The sequence below is a fragment of the Aythya marila genome (genome assembly GCF_965140915.1).
Source record: "Aythya marila genome assembly, chromosome: 19".
In the NCBI taxonomy this organism is placed as follows: domain Eukaryota; kingdom Metazoa; phylum Chordata; class Aves; order Anseriformes; family Anatidae; genus Aythya; species Aythya marila.
The window spans coordinates 1,207,207-1,229,129 of record NC_139060.1 but is presented as its reverse complement, the minus strand read 5'-3'; the positions used below and the strand labels follow the sequence as shown (position 1 = coordinate 1,229,129).

General features: G+C 46.2%; 1 protein-coding gene across 12 annotated transcripts in view; it reads left to right on the top strand.

The window, feature by feature from the left end:
• The window catches only part of ZNF618 (zinc finger protein 618), a 179,212-nt gene that overhangs the window by 122,286 nt on the left and 35,003 nt on the right, over nucleotides 1–21,923 (top strand). For 5 of the 12 annotated variants that reach the window (XM_082775711.1, XM_082775713.1, XM_082775715.1 and 2 more), the window contains 5 exons: nucleotides 10,156–10,245; nucleotides 11,649–11,684; nucleotides 12,379–12,456; nucleotides 13,483–13,572; nucleotides 20,889–21,077. In XM_082775711.1, the coding sequence (XP_082631837.1) occupies nucleotides 10,156–10,245; nucleotides 11,649–11,684; nucleotides 12,379–12,456; nucleotides 13,483–13,572; nucleotides 20,889–21,077 (483 nt within the window). The remainder of the gene's footprint in view (nucleotides 1–10,155; nucleotides 10,246–11,648; nucleotides 11,685–12,378; nucleotides 12,457–13,482; nucleotides 13,573–20,888; nucleotides 21,078–21,923) is intronic. The other 7 variants (XM_082775707.1, XM_082775714.1, XM_082775712.1 and 4 more) reach the window with 3 other exon arrangements.

The following is a 21,923-nucleotide window of genomic DNA, read 5'->3' as shown; positions in this document are numbered from 1 at the left end:
AGGGCAGAGTGACCATGAAATGGTGGAGTTCTCTATTCTTGGCAAGGCCAGGAAGGGGACCAGTAAAACCGCTGTACTGGACTTCTGGAGGGCTGACTTTGTGCTGCTGAGGACACTAGTTGGTAGAGTCCCTTGGGAGGTGGTTCTGAAGGGCAGAGGTGTCCAGGAAGGCTGGGCACTCTTCAAGAGGGAAATCTTAATGGCGTAGGAGCGGTCTGTCCCCACGTGCCCAAAGACAAGCCAGCGTGGAAGAAGACCAGCCTGGCTCAACGGAGAGTTGCAGCTTGAGCTTAGGATAAAAAAGAGGGTTTATAATCTTTGGAAAAAAGGGTGGGCCACTGAGGAGGACTACAAGGAGGTAATGAGGCTGTGCAGGGACAAAATTAGAAAGGCCAAAGCTCATCTGGAGCTCAATCTGGCTACTGCCGTTAAAGACAACAAAAAATCTTTTTACAAATACATCAACACAAAATGGAGGACTAAGGAGAATCTCCGTCCTTTACTGGGTGCGGAGGGAAACCTTGTTACAAAAGATGAGGAAAAGGCGGAGGTGCTTAATGCCGCCTTTGCCTCAGTCTTTATCGGCAATACCGGTTGTTCTCTGGATACTCAGTACCCTGAGCTGGCAGAAGGGGATGGGGAGCAGAATGTGGCCCTCACTATCCATGAAGAAATGGTTGGCGACCTGGTACGGCACTTGGATGTGCGCAAGTCAATGGGGCCGGATGGGATCCACCTGAGGCTACTGAGAGAACTGGCAGAGGAGCAGGCCAAGCCACTAGCCATGATTTATCAGCAGTCCTGGCTATTGGGGGAGGTCCCAGTTGACTGGCGGCTAGCAAACGTGATGCCCATCTACAAGAAGGGCCGGAGGGCAGACCCGGAGAACTATAGGCCTGTCAGTTTGACCTTAGTGCCAGGGAAGCTCATGGAGCAGATTATCTTGAGAGTCATCATGCGGCACTTGCAGGGCAAGCAGGCGATCGGGCTTAGTCAGCATGGGTTTATGAAAGGCAGGTCCTGCTTGACGAACCTGATCTCCTTCTATGACAAAGTGATGCGCTTGGTGGATGAGGGAAAGGCTGTGGATGTGGTCTACCTTGACTTCAGCAAGGCTTTTGACATCATTTCCCATAGCATTCTCCTCAGGAAACTGGCTGCTCTTGGCTTGGACTGGCGCATGCTTCGTTGGGTTAGAAACTGGCTGGATAGCCGGGCCTAAAGAGTTATGGTAAATGGAGTCAAATCCAGTTGGAGGCCGGTTACTAGTGGTGTTCCCCAGGGCTTGGTGTGTGGGCCGGTCCTCTTTAATATCTTCATTGATTATCTGGATGAGGGCATTGAGTGCACCCTCAGTAAGTTTGCAGATGACACCAAGTTAGGTGCGTGTGTTGATCTGCTCGAGGGTAGGAAGGTTCTGCAGGAGGATCTGGATAGGCTGCACCGATGGGCTGAGGTCAACTGCATGACGTTCAACAAGGCCAGGTGCCAGGTCCTGCACCTGGGGTGCAATAACCCCAAGCAGAGCTATAGGCTGGGAGAGGAATGGTTGGAAAGCTGCCTGGCAGAGAAGGACCTACGAGTATTGGTTGATAGTCGGCTGAATATGAGCCAGCAGTGTGCTCAGGTGGCCAAGAAGGCCAACAGCATCCTGGCTTGCATAAGAAGCAGTGTGACCAGCAGGGCTAGGGAAGTGATCGTCCCCCTGTACTCAGTTCTGGTGAGGCCACACCTCGAGTACTGTGTTCAGTTTTGGGCCCCTCGCTACAAGAAGGACATCGAGGTGCTTGAGCGGATGCAGAGAAGGGCGACAAAGCTGGTGAGGGGCCTGGAGAACAAGGAGCGGCTGAGGGAGCTGGGCTTGTTCAGCCTGGAGAAAAGGAGGCTCAGGGGAGACCTTATCGCTCTCTACAGGTACCTTAAAGGGGGCTGTAGCGAGGTGGGGGTTGGCCTGTTCTCCCACGTGCCTGGTGACAGGATGAGGGGGAATGGGCTTAAGTTGAGCCAGGGGAGTTTTAGGTTAGATGTTAGGAAGAACTTCTTCACTGAAAGGGTTGTGAGGCACTGGAACAGGCTGCCCAGGGAAGTGGTGGAGTCACCATCCCTGGAAGTCTTCAAAAGACGTTTAGATGTAGAGCTTAGGGATATGGTTTAGTGGGGACTGTTCGCGTTAGGTCAGAGGTTGGACTCGATGATCTTGAGGTCTCTTCCAACCTAGAAATTCTATGATTCTGTGAACCTAGAAATTCTGTGATTCTGTGATTCAGCTGGCTCCAAAGGGGCCCACCGCTGCCCAGAGCCAAGCCATGAGTAATACAATTTAATTCTCTATGAGAGCACACCCAAGAAAAGGAAAAAACAACTGCTGCACAACCGCAGCTGGGAGAGTGAGAAACCTCCCTGCAGACACCAAGGTCAGTGCAGAGGAGGGGGAGTCCAGTGCAGAGGTGCTCCAGGTGCCGGAGCCAAAGCCCCCCCGCGGCCCACAAGGAGGCGCCTGGTGGGGAAGGCAGCCCTGCAGCCCGTGGTTTAGCACAGCGGAGCAGATCTCCACACTGCAGCCCATTTAGGAACAGCCCAGGAAGGTTGGCACCCCACCAGAAGGACCCCACACCAGAGCAGCTCCCAAAGAGCCCGTTTTTCGCTGCCCGTGGAGAAACCCACACAGGACAGCCCAGGAAGGTCGGCACCCCACAACGGAGCAGAGGGCAGAGAGACCGTGAAGGAGCAGGAGAAACAAAGCACTACGGACTGCCTGCAGACCCTACTCCTGGCCCCCCTGCACCACTCAGGGCAGGGAAGAGCTGGAAGAGAGTGGATGGGGGAAGGTGCCCCCATCTTGTTTCTTTGTTTCTCACCGCTCCGGCCCGTCAGCAATAGGTAATAAATTTTATTAATCTTCCTATGCCAAGTCTGTTTTGCCTGCAACAATAATTGTAGAGTGATCCCCAATGAGGTACACTTTTTCATTTATCAGGGAACTAGCTTTCTGAGAAGCTCTGTCTCCCCTATTCTAAATTTATAACAGCAATCTCTCCTCCTTCTTCCACTCCGGATACTCCTATTTGAAGTGGCCGGCCTGGCCACACTTAAAACATCTTCTCAAAGCCTGTACCTGCTAGGATTTAGGCTGCAACATAGGTAGCTTTCCTTGTCTGCCATTCCTTCATCTCTCTTCCTCTCCTTTCCATCCTGGGCCCGACTCCTCCCGAAAGTCCCTCTATCTCCCCCTCTGCCTCACTACCCGGTACGCTGTGTATACCATTTGTTTCACTCTCTGCTTTTCCTTCTCATCTCCCCTCCTGGCATACACCTTCGTACTACCTGCACTGTTCACTTCATGCTCCCACTTTCTGGAGCTTTTTCTGTATATCTGGCCAGGTTTTAATCACAAAATGAACTTTAAAGAGCCCTTGAGCTACTGGGTCCTCAGGATTCATCCCCGAGTACTTTCTAATTCTGACCCCAAGTCTCTCATATGATTTCTATGTTGTGGATTGTTATTATTGCTGTTAGATAAGCAGATATTTCTGCTCTATCGGAATTACTCTTGGTCTGGGGGGGGGGATGTTAGTTCTTTACCATTCTTGCATAGCTACCTGCCAAATCATTCCCCTCCTAAACATTCTGCTCCAGTGAATAACATACTCAAGAATGACATTTCACCCCCCAGGAATACAAATTAGGCCTTAGAAATGGATTTGACTGTTCTGCTAGGGCCTCAGTTAATGATTTCCATTTTCTTCTTAAAACTCCCAACCTGTCTGCTGGTAAAGGGGGAGTGGCACTGGCCCTGCGTTGGCCCTGCACAGCCCTAAGGCCCCATCGGGACCCCCTGGCCTCCACTCCTGCCGCTCTACACTCCCCAGCGCGACTTCTCCAGGGACAGCATCAACTGCAGTCCCTGTCTCCCCTCCTGGAGCACCTGCCGCTGCCTCTGTTGCAGTATTAGAATTATAGGGAGCATAACTCGATTCCTCCTCCGAAAACAGAACCTTATTGTTTACATATAAATTTCAAGCCTGAATTTTCATCAAACCCCTATTTTGGCCAAAATACTGAAGTTCCTTTTATTATATTTTTAGGCCAGACAATTACACAATATCAAACCATTTTTTTTATTATATATATTTTAAAATCTTTTTCCCTAATTTTTGGGTTGTTTTTACAAATCCTTATCATTCTCTCCAAAGGGCTATCTTTAGGCACAATCCCAGTGTCTCCAACCCCACCCTGCTGACTCTTGGAACCCTTAATCCCCAGCTCTTCCTGACGTGCTGCTGTGGACTTCACCACCCACAGGGTACCACACGCCTTCAGCTAGGATTAGGACAGAGGTGGGGTGTACTGCTGAGCACTTCACCTCACTGTGCTCAGGGTACCATACACCTAAGGGCCCAAACTCCCCAGGACTCTCTTTCACTCCTCTCCTCTGTCTTCCGCTTCATCCCTCTCCAGCTGGAGGGACTTTGTTCGTCCCCTCGCAGGATCACCGAGCCTCGCAGATTGGGACTTCACATTCACTCCGCACCAGAAGTGTGTCTTATTCACACTCACGCTCATTCACACCAGAGTTTCCCCCAACCCAACCCGAGGCAAGATACGGTAAAGTTTCTCTTACCTTGGTCCTTGCATGGCTTCCTGGTCCAGGTTATCAGCAGTAATCCCAGTGCCTGTTCCTGATCCGGGCTGGACTCTATGTAGGATGTGTCTGTCTATGTTTGTGCTGGCCTCCCTTCTCCCCAGAGCTTCGCAGAGCCTGTCTTCAAATTAACAGTCTCAGTCCTTTGCCGGCTGTACCGAGACAACCCACCACCCCTGATGGGACCGCTGAAATCAGTGGGGTTCACCTTCCTCTCTGTGGTGTCAAGAAATCTTCGGCAGGCAACAAGATCCTGGATGAGCCCCAAATTGTGAGAAACATCTCAAATAATTTTCTTCAGACAGGATCTTCTGGGAAGCTATTTTATTTGCAATTGCAATGGCGGGCGTCCTGTCAATCAGGAGCGCATTTTAGTAAACAAATCCGAACCTTTTATTCCCTATTACCCAACACCTGATCACCTCCCGTTTCCTCATTGTCTGAGTACTACAGGTTCACAAGCTACTCGACACTACTCTATACCATATATGTACAATTTTTCTTTTTTTTCCAACCCTTTAATTTCTCCTTTCTTATGTTTTGAGAACTCATGATCTTTGTTTTACTGTTCTCATGCTGCTCATCCTGTTTTTCTCAAGCTTCTACCTTATTTTGGAGCAGTGAGGCCTTCTACTGTCCACTTTGTGCATCTTTGTCTTCCTGCCAGCATTTCTCCTTATTATGACTACACAACTGACTTGGAATACAGTAAAGTAATTCTCTACTGCAAAAACACAACTTTGTTTCTCACAAGATGGTGCTTTTGTCAGGTACTCTGACCAGCCACTCGCCATCTCCATCCCACTGTGTTTATCACGAGCAGGATGTTTCAGGAGTCCAGCATCTGCCAGCAGAGACTGGAGAAAAAAAGAAATATCACAGCCTCAGACAGAGAGAGGGCAAATAAACCTATTGCAGCAGGCTTAGCTGTGAGAAATCCAGCCACCCTTCCCTGTCAATGATGGACTTTATGAACTGCTTGGGAAACCTTGTTTCCTGAGGTGAGCCAGGGACGTGGAATTCTGGAGATCGGTGCTTCCTTGGCTGTTCTCAGACCTCCTGGTACCACAAAGTCAAGGAGCAGGACACATAATGCACTGTCCAGACTGTCCTCTTCTCCTTTCTGATTTTGCAGCTTTTTTGTTGACATGAGCTTGGAACACTGCTGGGTTTTAGGGGTAATTCAGTAGGCTCTTGCAATTTACTAATTTATATTCAGCAGTTTCGCTCTTCTGCATTTGGAGTCTGTTCCTAATAAACAGCTAGCTCTGCAGTGCTTGGTAAGAGTGGAATCACTTTGGTTTCAAGAGTATCTACAACATGTCTGGCTGCTGTGAGAGCTCCTGTATCATGTAGCTTTTGTGGCTTCTTCAATTTAAAATGTGACTGTGAGTTCTGTGACAGGCAAAACTTGTTGTTTCCCTTGAGAAGTCCCTAAGTAGCTCCTGCAGCATGTTGTATGGAGACCCTGTTATTCTGGATGCTCAATGGGATGTGATCTCATCCTTGCAGGGATGTCATCTGGATGATATATGTAGTTGTTTCCAATCTGGGTTTCTGTGATGCTGTGCAGAGCTCTGTCAGCCCAGTGGAAACTTGAATTTGTGTGCAATTTGTGTGGTCTGAGATTCCTGCACTTATGAGGGCGGGTTAATTATTTTTAGCTTGAGATACAGAAGTCCTGACCTTTCAGCAAGTTTGATTGCTATTGTTCCCTTCTTGGGTTTCTAGAGCAAAATCCAGAGGCTCTGGGCCAAGTGCCCTGAGCAATGAATCCTGGTTCTTCCGCCTGCCACTGTTGGGCACACGTTCTCTGCCCTCCCTGTTTCCTGCCAAAATGAGATGTGTATTTTCTTCTCTGCTGGATATCTGAACCAAAACAACAAAAAATCTCAATATATTCAATGCTACATTTGGGAAGAAAGATGACCTGACTGATCCTCCCTATGACGGGGTATTTCAGTATTTCAGGAGCTACAAGTCATCGCTGAACACAGGCCATGCGACAACTTGGCTGGAGCCAGCAGGCAGCAGCCCCTGGAGACAGGCAGAGAAGAGCAGCACATTCCCTGTCCTGTATGGGAGGTTCACTTGCAAGCAAAATGGTCAAAAATGCCTTCATGTCCCACAGAATTGTTTTTTTTTTTGGTACTTGAAAAATGATGGCCTGTTTGCCATCTCAGTATGCCAGTGCTTCATATCTGAGGAACTGCGTTGTAACATGGCTGTTGCTTTGCCTTTTTTCCAAGAGCTGCTGCGGCTGGGAAGAGCACTGGAAGTGCCTGACAGATGTCAACAGACAGCTCTATTGGGTACGAAGTCTGGCGCTTTGGTGCAGCCCTGCAAGAGTGACCGCTGCTCAGAGAGGGGAAAGCTTAGCTACACATTGGCACTCTACTGATACTTTCTGAATTCTCTGTAAACCTCCTTATGTCTGAGACTTGGCACTGTTTGCTGGGTGTTATCTCCTTCAAAGCGGAGAGGAAGAGATTAGTACCAATACCAGCTGGAACAAATTCTTCTCATAATGATTTTTTTCCATATAATCTCTGGAGGTTGTTCCTCCTTAGGGAAAACAGTCTCCTAACAAAACAAGCAAACCCGTTTTCTCCTGGACTGCACCATTATACTTGGTGCGTGTTTCCGTGTTCCCCACACTGCCTAGGGAAGGCAGTGGTCATACCCAGCACATGGTCACCCCTTCAAGTCCCAGCCATTATCAGCACCATCCTCGCAGTCCTTCCCAAGTTACAGAAACTATAACTACCTGTGCCCGCGTGAGTGTGAGATGATATCCTAGTCCCGTGGTGTGCCTCGCTTTCAGTTTTATTCTAGCAAGTGTCCTTATTTACTGAGCACTTTGCTTCCAAACTAAGGCTGTGTTAGTTTTCTTCTTCCAAATGGAGATATTGAAAGTGCTTGGCATTTGTTACTCCTTTGAAGAATTAGTCCTCAGTTCATCGACTACAAGGCTCATTACACTTCAGAAAAGAGGTTGGTTTCTTGTCTTTGGGATGCGTGGTGAGACTGATTACTGATGACTCGTTACGAATTTTATTTGCTGATAATTGACTGATCTTTTTTTTTCGCAGCAGATACACAGATACACTCACTAGGAATCATTAGATTCCCTTTGTTGTCGAACGGGGTCCCAGGTAGATTGAGACCCTCTGCACCATTGTACAACTACAGAAGGAGATTGCGTAAGATTATTTATGAACCGCTGTTAGATATGCATATCTTTGCAGTGACCCACCAGTGCTTTTATTATTTGAATATTCTCATGTTTTGCTTCTCCTCCTACTCTTCCTTAAGCAGTGCACTCTGAAGCAGAGGATCTTTTTCATCTTGGTTTATGTGCCTGGGCTCTGTCTCACTTATTCAGCCTGAACTCTTTAAAATCTCTTATGTCTAGCTTAGTATTGCTGTGCTCTAATTAAGATACAATATTTTTGGCAGTAGATGTAAAGTTACAATGCCCAGCTATTTAACACCTATTATACTGAACGTTTTTCTCTTACACATCACAGTATCTCCTAGTTTTATTTTGCTAAGCAGAATAAAGGGGTGGAAAGTAATGCTTCATTTAGTGTTGAAACCTTAAGGGCTGATGGACTGCAGTGATGAACCCGAGTGATCAGACAGTACCATTGCATCTCAGCTTTAAATATTCATTTGTTGTAAATAAAAATATGGACAAGTAAAACAAAAGATTACTTAATGTGCACACTCTGGTGCATTTGAATGCAGCATGGAGGAGGTGAAAACAAACAATGCCTTAACTTTGCTAATTGTATGCACACATGGCTGCAAACAACTGAGCTGTGGCAGGGGAGCTCACGGAGTGGCAGCTCGTCTGTGGAGGCACAACAGCTGCTGTGTGCAGTCCTCGTTTGCTCCTAGTAAAAGAAGTAAAATACATTGCTTTTAAGATCCTTTCTGGCTACACGGGCTGATGCGTTCTACTTTATAGTGGGCCAGTGGCACACAACAGGCACGCAGGCCATCAGCTGTGGCTGGCTGCAAACACAGCACTGCACATATCGGTGGAGTCACTACTGGTGGATGTAGGTGGATGCCCAATACCAGGAGCTGGAAAACCTCACCGAGCTGACCAGCAAGGATGTGCTCAGCACCCGTACTCAGATTTTCCTTACACAGGTGCAATATCTGGATCAAAGGCTTTCATTGTCCCCAGTCAGAGCAAACCAGATTCACAAGCATCCCGAGCTTTTTGCATCCACCTGACTTCCCCTCCCCACCCAGATGGGGACAGCCACATAGACTGACAGAGAGCTGAGCATACACTGGGGCCTTTCCTCCTCTGGTTGTCCTCCTGTTCTCTGTAAAATCTGAGCTGTGCCAGTGGCATTTTCCCGATGTTTCCCAGTGGGCCTGCTGGAAGATCACTGCCCCAGCTCAGCAGGTGCAGCAGGACTCCGAAGCAGGGTGCCTGAATGCGAAACTCGCTGCGTCTGCTCCTGGAGCAGTTGAGAGAGCGCTGCTGTAGCAGCGGGGAAAATAAAACTCCCCTTCTGATGCCGTTTTCAGTTCTTAGTCTGAGCTGTGAAGGGGACAGGGTTTGTGCAGATGTTTTTCTGTCTGTCAGTCCATCCCTGTGGTGATCCCAGGCAATTCTGACTGAAGGCTGCAAGCCTCAAACTGCAGTGTGTTCCTCTGGGAGTGGTGGCCGTAGGCATCCCGGTGGAGGAGAGACCCCGAGGGGGACTCCCCCAGGATGGAGAGCCAGCAGGTCTCTCCTCTGACAAAGGGACACGCAGGGAGCACTGGGTTGGCACCTGAGCAGGATAGACACAGGAGGGAGCTGGTGTTTTGAGGGCGCCAGTGGCATGTATCAGTGGGGGATGAAAAGATAGGAACACAGCTGTGGTAAAGGGGGGCTGTTGTTTGTGGGCTGAAGGGAGGGGGCCCAGGGTACTGATACATACGGTACCAGGCTGTGTCGGTCCTGTCATTGGCAGATGTCCTTTGTGCTTTGAATTGCTGGTTCTCTTTGGATTTGTTTGTTCTCATGTGCCCATACGGGATTCTGGGTGCAGTTAGCCGCCAGTCAGCAGCAGCAGTGAGCACCAGGTGTGGACAGGAGATGCACATATTTCCAGTCCTTTTTTTAGGTGGCGTGTTATGTCTTTGGCTTCTAACAGCGCATACCTTGACTCTGTGTTAAATTCTTCCAGTTCGTCTCCACCCTGACCAGCACTGTAGTCCTTAACTTCCAAAGAAGATTTCAGCAGGGCCTGCTGAGAGCTCTTATAGAGGCTTTACTGGAGAGCAGAGCTGCCTGACTGAAACAAAAAGCAGGATACCTTAGGATTAGCTACGTAGCACGGGGGGGTCAATGTGAGGCAGTGGCTATCTGCGTACCTGAGAGATTCAGCATGGTGTGTGGGATCATTGTGACTGCATGGGGGTTTCTGACTGAGCAGTGTACTCTGGAGTGCTTGCTTTTTACTTCAAGGTTTCTAAAGTGGCCTGTTTTCTTATTCCTACAGACAACTTTAGGTACACGTGTGACATTTGCGGGAAAAAATATAAATATTATAGCTGCTTCCAAGAGCACAGAGACCTGCATGCCGTGGATGGTGAGTACTATTTTGACATTTAGACACCTAAACTAAAATGAGAAGTGGTTGCTGTGTTGCCCTGGGGAAGGCAAAAAGTGGTCCTGCAGGATCATGCAGCCCATGATGTGCAGGACATGTCGCAGCATTCCTCGCTCGCCTTTGTCAGGGGAGGCACAGTCTGCAGGCACTGCAGGGAGAAGTCTGCTGGGCTTGATTCTCTTTGCATGCATCAAAACAACACCCTCTGCTGGGACCTGTGGTCCTTGCAGTCCTCCCTTCTGTATTAAGGTTCGTGGTTAAGATGGATATGCTAGAGCAGAGTGCCTCAAGGTAAATTGTCCGTCTGGCCACTGCCTAGGCAAGAATTGGTTGCTTTTTGGTTTCTGACTTCACATGTTTGTTCCTAACATGACCTTCTGTGAGAAACCACGTTTCAGAGTTGAGAAATGTTGTTTCATTCTTGTTAATTGCTGTGGTAGTGAAGAGATACAGTTGTCAGGCTTATTTTTCCTTTGTGAATGTAGATGTGGTCTAGGCGGGTGACGCTTAGACAGAAGCAGACATCCTCCTCTAGAAGCAGTGTGTTTGTTTTTTCTATACTGGGGGGAATAGAAGCAACAACATACTGTCTTTGGCTTGGCTGCCTATACTTACAGGTCATTTAAAGCTCCTTAACTTGGAGCCCACACCTACTCCAAACCCTCACTGCACATGCTGTGAGCATGTTGGTGTTGCTCCTCACCTGGCTGAGGAGGGAGGCCTGGCAGATTTTTAGGTAGAGGCTGCTTGGGAAGCAGAAAGTTCTGGCTAGCTGGAGCATCTCAGAAAAGCACGTGGATTTTCACAGTAAATGTTTTGCTGTTTTTCAGTGGAACATGTGTACATCTAAATGTGCTCTAAGAGCCAATGTTCTCTTGCAGTACACCATGACACACTATTGTTCTTGTGAAGAGACCTAAAATTAAATTAGCAGGGCTAAAAGTCACTGTGAGATGGACGTGTCTGCTCCTGTCAGAAGTGTGTCTTCATAGCTATGGTTCAGGGAGTGCTACCTCAGCTTATGAGACAGCTTTGGAAATGGCTTCCACTTGTCTTTTGCAAAGACACTGTTCATCATGGTTCCACCGAGGGGGTGGTAGTGTCTCAGCAAACAAACGTGAAGCAGGTGTGCACCTGAGCTTCACGTGGGGCTGAGTCTGTGTCAGAGCAAAGGCCTTGAGAATCTCTGTGTTTTAGGGCTGGGCATGCTCATAGTTCCTGCGTGGATGCTGGGAAGAGGAGGGACTGGGGCACAAAGCCTGGTGTATTCTGTGGGGCTGAAATATGCTAAAGCGGTACGTGAAATACAGGAGGAAAACAAGGCCATTTAAGGATTTAATTTCTGTTTTGTTTCTTCCCCTCCTTCTTCTATTCTGTGTTAGTTTTTAGTGTGGAAGGTGCCCCAGAAAACCGGGCAGGTAAGCTGTGATCCTTCGTGTGCTTTATTTCACAAACTTTTTCAAGCATTCAGTAATTCAGGTACAGCAGGTCCGATTCTACACTTGTAAGAGTCAAACGAGTTTTTTCACTGATTGCAGTGGCAGAGGAGCATCCTCTCTGCCTCACCTGGTGTGTACAGCCAGTAGGTTAATGCCCAGCCCTAGTAGATACCAGGCTTTTGTTGTACGTACAATTGATCAGGCTTCTGAAAAATCAAAGAAACAGGTGTTTCATGTCTCTGGTGATTTAGTGAATTGTTCAAGGCATAGATTACATTATTTTATAAAATGGGTTGGGTTCTGATTTGCTTCGAGCTGTGGTGTTAGATGGTAGGAATTCACTGGTCAGTGTTTGGTAGCTGACTTGCTCGCAGACTGCATTACTGTGGCCACTTTCAGACATCAAAACATCATTAGATGGGAAGAAAATCAGGAAATATAAATCAGGCTTTGAATTACCGGGCTGGAAAGGGGGTTAATATTTGACTGGGGCACCTGAGGTGGAGGAGGGACAAGTCAGACAGAGGGGTCATTGGGTTTGTAATTCATGTCTTGAAATCTTGTTACAGATTGAAATGTCATTACAGATGCAGGAGCATTCAGTGCCTATGCAGCTGTAGAAGGAAAACCTGAGGGTGTTGTCAGCTCTCTTGCTGGTTCTGTTCTCTTGCAGACCCCTATGACCAGGCCGTCATAGCAGCAGATGAAGTAAAGGAGGAGGAGCCGGAACCCTTCCAGAAGATTGGTCCAAGTATGACTTATTTTAGAGATTCAAATATCAGAGGCAGCACAATGGTTTCAAATGTGGCACTAGGTGGAGTTTGTCTAGTAAAACCAGAATGCAATGCCTTATGCATAGATTTTGGGACCCTAGGAGTTCTAAAAGATACATTTAGGTTCAGGTGAACACCAACCATCACCAGCCCTGGCCCTGTGAAATGCAGCCTTGTGATGTTTTCTGTTCAAGATCTCTGCTAAGAAAAGAGGAAAGAAGTTGAGGATAAAAGCAAACTGGCAGTGATTAGAGAGGGTGTTAGGGTATACTGGCAGCATTGACAGGTGATTGTGTGCACACTGCCTCTGTGGTGGGTTCTTCAAACAGATCAGGGTGAAACCAAAGAGATTAGAGGACCAGATTTTGCCCGATAAATTTTGGAAACAATTGAGTAACCCTGGATTTTACCTTGGCTTGCGGCTTCCTATCAGTTCTGTTCTTCCCAGCACTGGCAGGAACAGGAGGTGTCAGTGCATGGGTACACTACCTCATTATTTCAGGTACCCCCAAAACATGGATTGGCACAGAAAAGCTCATCCTCCTGAAGACAAATCAACAATTCCAATATATATTCTGTAATTAAGACTTAAACTTGACAGTTCTGTTCCCTGATTTGACTATCCCTGCCATGTCCATTCATCACAAACTGTCTGTAACCAGAAGACAAAAATGTGTTGTCTGTAGTTTAGACTTCAGAAATGGATTCTCTTTTGTTTTGCACACTTACCTGCTGCAATTTCGGATAATCTCTTGCAGCTTGTTCAGTTCTACTGGAGCTGGTCCATCAGTCTAAGCACTGGCTTTAACTGTTGCCTTTTTGGGGGAAAGGGATGTGTGAATTATAGGACAGATTAGTTCCTAGTACATGAGGAAAATGCTCTAGTGTGTTTTGTCACCTGGCCTGGTTTCAGTGTAAAGAGTCAGGAATTCAGTGATTTTGTGAGAGGATGCTGCACTCTTTTCTAATTTTATTTAATGCTTATTTATTTAAATTCTTCACAGAAACTGGCAATTACACCTGTGAATTCTGTGGCAAGCAGTACAAATACTACACTCCATACCAAGAACATGTGGCGCTGCATGCACCTATTAGTGAGTATCCTGCTGGAGATCTATTTTATTACAGACTGTGATTTACAGTGGTTGGTGATAAATGATGAGGGCTGCAGGAGAGGTTATCATTCTTGTGGATCCTTCCACTGGACCCTGTGGGATTGCAGCTGGCAGGCCACAGATCATGTGCTGACCAGACCACTGCAAAGCTGAGCTGAAATCTCCTCTTAGAGGGGCACTGTTACTGTTAGGTCTATAAAGTCACTTTTACCAAAGCCCATGCAATTTCTTATGTGTTCCATGGGGGTTTGATGCATTATTTTGTTGTTTAACTGAAAGTTCCAATACCTAAAGTATATATAAAAAAGTGATGCACAAACTTTTCTAGCCTCCCCTAAATAAATGAGTACATGCTGGGGGGGAGCATCTTTCTTTTGAGCTTCTGAGAAACTATTGCAGACAGCGAGTTCAAACTGGTATTCAAAATCATGTAAATTACCTTGGCAGCTTACTACTAAATCACAGGCAATAAAATATTTATTTCAGGGAGCTCGGGAAAAGGCAGTTCTCAGCATACTACACGACACTACGATCTGCACTCTGGAGGGACACTACGATCTGCACTCCCCAGACAAAGGGGAGGTTGTAATGAGCAATTAAGTGTAATTCAGTGCAAAAGTCTAGTGAAACAATTGAGAGAAATTCTTGCTATGTGCTGGTTTGGGATGCTTTAAAAGCATGCAGGGAAGTTCTTTGCTCCTGAACTTCATGCTTCTTTCATAGCATCGCCCTGTGCCACATTGCAATTTTAATTCTGTGAGCCAGCATGGTTGCTCTTTTGCCCACATTTGTCCAGCTGCCAGCATTTTGGCTGATGATGGGGATGGATGAGCTGAGTTCATTAAAGTTGGTTTTGTTAGCTGCTCATCCACAGCCAGCAGAGGGAGTGCATACTCCTTCCTCACCAAATAGAGCTTAAGTTAGAGTTATTCTAATGAGGCAGCTTTAGTTTTAGACATACGTAGAAAAAAAATGGGAACGTAGTCCACCAGACGATCACTTAGAAGGTAGGTCAAGGCTTGATGGCTCTTGACAGCTCCCATCCAGGTTCCCTGGGGCATGGAGATGTACCAGGATGATGGTAGAAGGTGTGGGGCCTAGAATATCTCTGCCACCACCCTCACATAGTCAATCTGCTTATCTCCCATCTGCTCAAGGGAACTAACTTATGGTTGCACATGTAACAGTTATTCCTAAACATCCCTACACACTCAAACTCCACTTTCCAGACGAGACAGCAGTCTAAACTCAGGTGTTTTCAGGTCCTCAGAAAAGCTGCTGGAGGTGATCAGTAGTAGATTGATCTATGAGTATAGAGGGGCCTATAGACACTGAGGCTCTGATGTCTTTAGTCCACCCCTGTACAGATAATCAAAGAAACTTAGTAGTTGTATAGCTAAGGAGCAGTGTGCAGTGATGAGTGTTCATCAAATCTCCGCTCAACAAGAACAGATTCTTATCTTCTCAGTACATCCCATTTGAAGGGGATTTATCACTAAGGATATCTCTCCACCCTCCCAGCCATCTGTAATAATAGTCTGCAGCTGCTGGTTCCAGTCCAGCCTATCCAGCATAAAGGAAAAACACAACTGTTCTTTGAGAGGAATTCGCCTGAAGTGGGCCCTGCAGGTATGACTGCAGATACAGACGGTCCATGTGGATACTGCCCTTCTTCCTGAGCAGAGTGCAGCTGTAGGATCATCTGCTCAGCATGAGGGTTAGGGCTAGTGCTGTGGGCCTGATGTACACTTTTTGGCTGCTAGAAGCCAGAACAGTCTGAAACTGCAATGTGGGAGAAGTCAGAAAGACATTTCACCAAGTGCCAGGAGAGCTGCTGAGATAACTCTGAACCCTAAAGGGTCAGGAGCTCCCCTGTGTTAGGCAGGGATTTGCCAAGCAGGAAGCTATGTTTTTTCCAGTGGTCACCAGTTTTGGAGGAGGTGGCACATTGTTTTGCATGCTGAGATTGAAGCCATTTTTGCACCATGGTTTCTGCAGTAGCCTTTGCAAAGGAGAAAGAAGCTGTTCCCACCAACGACTAGAACCAGCAGTCACTGAGGGACCAAGTCCAGTCCTTTCAGCAATTATCTTTTAACTATGAGGACACATGAGGTCAGATCAGGATAATACTGTCATAAGGTTTAAACCCTCCTTACAAACTTTTTTTGTACATTTTTTTTTCCTCTCCTAGTTGCCATGACCAGTAAGCTTTATGATTTACAGTGACAAACTGCAATCCCTGATGAACATACGGGATGTGACTAAGCTCCCAAGGCAGGCTGGCCAGTACATCCTCCCAGTTTGCTATGTTCAGACTCTGCTCTTCATTTAAACCAAGGTCCGGTGAGGTAGCTGCAAACACCTGACTTTTGATGCAGTGCACAACTGGCTTTTCTCATCCCCTAGCAACCAGAGGAAGTAAGAATGAGACTCTGCCTTTACCCTGGCCTTATTCTTGTGGTTATATGGCAAATGCTGAAAAATTAGCCTTATTGGGGTAAGGAACACACTTCAGCATTACCAGTCCAGCTTTCTGGGTCTCTCTGCCTGAGTGCAAGCTTCCCTTCCGGAGCCTGTCTTTCTGGTTTTCTGTGATAATGGATTAAAAGTTATTGAAACGAGGCTAAAACAAGGACTTATATCCTGCAGGGTCCCTGGGGCCTTCCAGGATAATTTTTGGTCAGTGCTACTGGATACCTACTGTCTGTAAAAGTGCTCTGCTGTGGGGTTCCCTGGAATTGTTAATGCCAAATAACTCCTTCAGAACTCCCCTTTTGTTAGTGAGGAGAAAGAGCTTTTTCCTGTGCCTAGAACTGGGTTATTACTCTTCTAAAATACTGATTCTTACCATGTTTCTATCAGCCGAGAGGTCTATTCACTCTAGGAAGAGTGTTTTTTTTTTAAAAAAAAAAGGATTGTGGAAATGGATTGTAGGCATGTTCGTTGTCACTGGTTTAGAAATGTCTCTGAATGGAGGTGCACATGAGGGAGGGCTCAGAGATTTCTTTCTGTCCTCTCACAGCTCTATCTGCTCTGTAATTTGGAACATTTGCAGGTGGCTGTGCTATTGTGGATGCAGAGAAAACCTAGTGCCTTTGGGACGTGGGCTGGTAAGAAAAGCCACTGAGACTGTTTTAGTTTGCTAAGTCCAGGCTCAGGAGTGTGCGCTCTTCTGGTAACTGCAGGTATGGCAACAGACTCCAGTCATGGAAGCATGTGGTGAGAGCTCTAAAATCCACACAGCTATCCACATCCATTGCTTCCAGGATGGAAATCTGAAGTGATGTTAGGGCCCTGAGTGCACTAATAAATCTGGGTGGCCCTGGCTAGCCTCACATGGGGCCTCCACCCACACACAAAACCCCTATGTCAGCTCAGCTGTTTTGAGTCTCTGTGCAACACTATGTGATATCAGTCTACAGCTCAGTTGTAGACATGTAGATCTGGACCCTGGCCTGTAGACCTCTCAGCTTGACCTCAACCCTGTCACATCACTTTGGACCTCCTCGAGCTTTGCTGGGCTGTGGCTAACCCTGATTATCCTCATCAGACCTGATCCTGCCTCTGACCTGTGAATTGACTTGTCAGCTTGACCACAGACATCCCTCATCACCAACAACTTGCCTGATGATCTGGACTCTTGATTGAACCTGGCTTCCATCTCTTGCCTGGCCTGTTCACCTTTTGGAGGCCATAGGATGGGTTCTGGCTGGTGAGGCCCCTGCCCTACCAGCCCTGTGGCTGTGCTTGACTTCTGAGGGGACAGCCAGACTACACCATGAAAAAGACTCCCTGCATCCAGACTTCCTGCACCATGACACCTGAGAGGCTTTCAGAAATTCATCGGGCTTGGCTGCTAAATTACTTTTCTTGTTGTAAAGAGCACTGAATACAATTTGTTCATCATAATTGCTTACACACTTGCAGTGCTTCTTAAAGACAGCTGCCATCATGGCTTTTTCTCTTAAGGAAAGCAATGCTTTTTGGTAGCATGTCACGTTTCCACTTAGGTCCTACCTACCAAAGAAAATAAAAGATCCAGATTCCAGCTATGTGTCTTTGCTTCCTCCGTTTCAATGAGTGAAACTTGTGAGTTTCATGTTTTTTCTCACTCTCTAGATACAATGTGCCTTAGCAACAGACTTTACAGGCCTGCATTTGTAATACAACTAAAACATGTGTTTGTATAGAGAAGCACGTTAAAAATTTGATAGATTTGAGCATGGAGTCTTTCCTATGGAAAGTTCTGTTTCCAATAGGGGAGGTCTCCATTCAGCATCTGGAATTTTAAGCCATTGCTAAGGAATCCCTTTCCATCATGTTCATTAAATGAAGGTTTTTCTCCAGAGGTGATCGCATTCCATCCAAACCATCTGAATGGCTTTCTTGCCATACTCCCTTATCTGTCCTGACAAAATGTGTCTGAAGAAATGTGATACGCAAATTATTAGCCAGAACTTTTACCTGGAATAAGTTAAATTACTCAGATAATCTGATAACCTTCTCTGTTGTGGTAAGGAAGAACAGAGAGTTAATGTCTTCCTGATCCTTCTTGGGAGTGTTTGTATACCCAAAGCACCTCAGTTGTTTTAGCCACGGCATTGCCCTGAGAACACTTCCACAACCATTGTGACCATGCACTGCAACTACCAGGCTCTTTTTTCTGCTGCTAGGGAGGAGTCCCCTATCTTTTTATTATCACCTGCATTGTCTGTCTTCTTTAGCACACCATGTGCACTTCTGTGCCATTTTGTGTGGATATAGCATGGTGTACTCAGTTTAGTTTAACAGCTGATTGGAGATCATCCAGTGAATCTTAATCTCCATGTTACTTCTTTTTCTAGTAGGTGTTGGATCATTTAAAAACTTTTTAATGAAGTTTGGGGTGTTACTCAAGGTCACTGATTAAAAAAGGGGGGGAATAAAGAAGTGATGCTTCTCTAAGTTTGACATGGTGGGGATGCACCGACAGTTGAAACTTCTCTACTGCCCTCCCTTTTCCAACGTGTCAGCCTCAACTGGGGCATATCTCAGATATTTTCTGAGACATTTTAAAAATAATATTCTGTAGCAGCAGTTATGAGATCAACTATACACAATGCTGTCTCTGGTCTTGCTGTCTACCTGCAGATTTTGAGGCAGGGTTTTTTTTGTAGCCATTCAGCAATTCAATATTTTAATTTCTGCAAATATCTTGAACTTGGCATTTTCATCAACCTGAGGCAGTGAGTTCCACAATGAAGACTTCTTATCAAGAGCAGAACAGAAGAGCTACATGATTGTCTCTACATATGTTGCTTAGTTTTCAGAGGGAATTTGTCATCTGGTGAGCTAAATTCTAAAACATGTTTTCAGTGAGTTGCTAGCATCCTCAAGACTGCTAGTATTAATATTCTTTTGTCTGTCTTGCCTTGCTGGCACAAACTCTGTCTCTGCCTAGAGTCAGATGGAGCAGCCTTCTCTCTGGAGCCCAAATTTGAACTGTACAACTGGAGAGGGAGAGGACTAAAGCCAGGTCTCCTGCTACATCACAGGTTTGAGACCAAATGTCAGCCTGTTTATCCCTGATACAAGCCATGACATCATATTTGTTTAAGTTGGGAGGAAAAAGAAGTCATCTTGGAGGTCTTCATAGCATTCAGACTTCTTCCTTCAGATCTCACAGAGGGAGCAGGGTTATGCAATGACCCACTGTTTCTGACATTGAATAGTTGGCTAATTGCTTCATCATTTGGTATAGATGGGGAAATAAAGCAACAGTTGGCAGGAACAGGAATAGTTGGAAATTAAATGACACATATGAAGGAAATTGTCATATCTGACTACATATGTGCTGGCACTTTGGCAGCAACTGGAGGAGAATTATCCATGGAGATGAAATGGAGTCTAGGAAGCAAAAGCAAGCCTTCTGCCTATTCAGCTGGCCACAGACCAAGCAGAGAAGTATCTTGACCTTAACTATGAGAGAACCTAGTGTAGACTCTCCTGCATAAGTACACTATAACATTTACAGGAAATGTCATCTTGGATCTCTGTAACAGATCAAATGAAACAAAAAAAAATGTTTCCTTTGAGTATCTGTTTGCAGGTTGCTTTGAAAGTACTCATCATCACTCTGCCATGCTGCTGACCTCTGGCAGGAAAAGATGAGAGCAATTCTATAATGTCTCATGGGATTTTGGAAATGAGCATCCAGTCCCAGCCTTGGACTTTTTTCCTTGTCTGCTTCAGAGACAGGCTGTTGTGCTGCTGTGGCAGTCCATGACTGAGAACTGCTCAATGTGGTTAAGTGTTTCTGAGTTACACTATACAGGATTAGCAGGTTACTGGTGCTACCTTCCAGTTGTAGGCATCTTGAAATATCACCCAAGTACAGGAATTGCTGCTAATGTTTGTGGGTAATGTGAACCCTGTTTGTTAGTGATTATTGGCAGTTGGTTGGAGTGGGTCTTGACTTCAGGAGCCACATCCAGATTTCCGTGGAAGAAGTCACTGCGGAATGAAGGGGGGTTTTAGGTTGTTTCTCTGTTTCTGTATTTATTTTTTTTTAATCAATGAGGCCTAGACAAAGGGCTGTCCTCTCAAGAGTTTTTCATATTACTTTTGGCATTGAAAATTCCTGGTGATCCTCACTGTGCATTGCAGAGACCAAAATGTAAGTCACGTGTATTCAAAGAGCATACCCCAGTAATATTCAGAACTTTTCCATGTGCCACCAGCATTTGTGTGGAGATGGGGACCAAAAAGTCTTTCCTGACGTGCAGGATGAGAACTCTGCTTCATAATTCCTTTCCATTACAAACAGACAGCGCCATTTGCTTTATATAGTTAAACAGACAAGGAACGTAGCCAGGGTTCTCTAGGACACGTGTGAGGCTCAAGGAACAAAGGTGTATACCTCTCCCCATGTAGAGCTCTGACTAGCACATTAGAAATCTTTTCTCACAGTTCAGCCTCTTCCTGACACAGGAGCACAAAGTTGCAGGTACATCCAACCAGGCTATGGCAATAAAATAGGAATCCTAGGTGGATGGGGTGATTCCTACTGCAGTAGGAATGGGTTGGTCATGTGGCAGTTAAAGGTGTGGAAGGGAAGTAATAAGCTTCAAGAATCTATCCCCTTGGGTGAGTGGGGAAAACAATTTTGTTACTTGGGATCAGTGGATCCACATTTGCTGTAGGTCCCCATGCAAGGGATTCGTGAGCATGGCTGTTAGAAAGCAACCCTCCCAGAAGGCACACGGTCTGGGAGCTGACTGACTGTCCAGGCACTAGTTCTGAGTGTTCATATCCAGAGTTCTCTCGATCTCCACTCTTCGTGGCAGTGAAGACACAGGGGAGCCAATCCAGCAAAAAAACACCGTCTTCAATAAACCGATGTTCTACCCTCCTGCACCGCACCCCCTCCGGTGTCCCACCGGCATCCCCATCCCAGATGTTCCGCGCTCCAAATTCTGGATCCCCAGGAAGCAAGGCCATCACAGGTACCAATTGCCTTTCTACCATCAACTTTCTTATCTGCTTAGTGTCCAGTCCTGCCCTGGGTTGGGTTTTGACCCTTCCTGGACTCAGTCTGCTCCATCCATGACTGTCCCAGAAAAGCTCCTCCCAGAAGCAGTTGAGGGGATTAGATCCTTTGGCACAATATAAATAAAAATTCAGATCAGCAGTAGGTCTTCATAACCCAATGACAAGTTTTTGTTTTTTAAAGCATCGTGGTAACCACAAGGTACAAAAGACCCTGTTTCAAATCCTGGTGTCACAAACTGAGGAGAGCTTTCTGAGAAGGATTGGCTTTAGTAGTTTGTCAGGTATGGAGATTTTTGTTTGTTTTTCAGCTTTATTTGGTTTTTAGTTTTCACTTCTCTCAAGCAGGTGTCTTCAGGGTTAAGCCTGGGCCTGGGCAAATGAAATGGAGTACAGGTGTTTTTGCAGTGCTCCACTTCCCACAGGAACCACTGGGAGATAATATGGGCTCCAGCAGCAGAATTAATGGGACAGAACAGAGGTGTCAGAAAACTCAAATTAATGCGGATCTTCCCTTTGTTCCCTCCCTCCAAACAAGTTCAAATTAAAAAAAATAATAATCAATTAATAAAGAGGATGTGAGACATAGTATTCACATATCCAGAGAGCAGGGAAGAGCTCTTTTAAATCTGTGGGATTGGTAGATACATATTGCACAGAATCACAGAATTGTCTAGGTTGGAAGAGACCTGAAGATCAAGTCCAACCTCTGACCTAACACTAACAAGTCCTCCACTGAACCATATCGCTAAGTTCAACATCTAAACATCTTTTAAAGACCTCCAGGGATGGTGACTCCACCA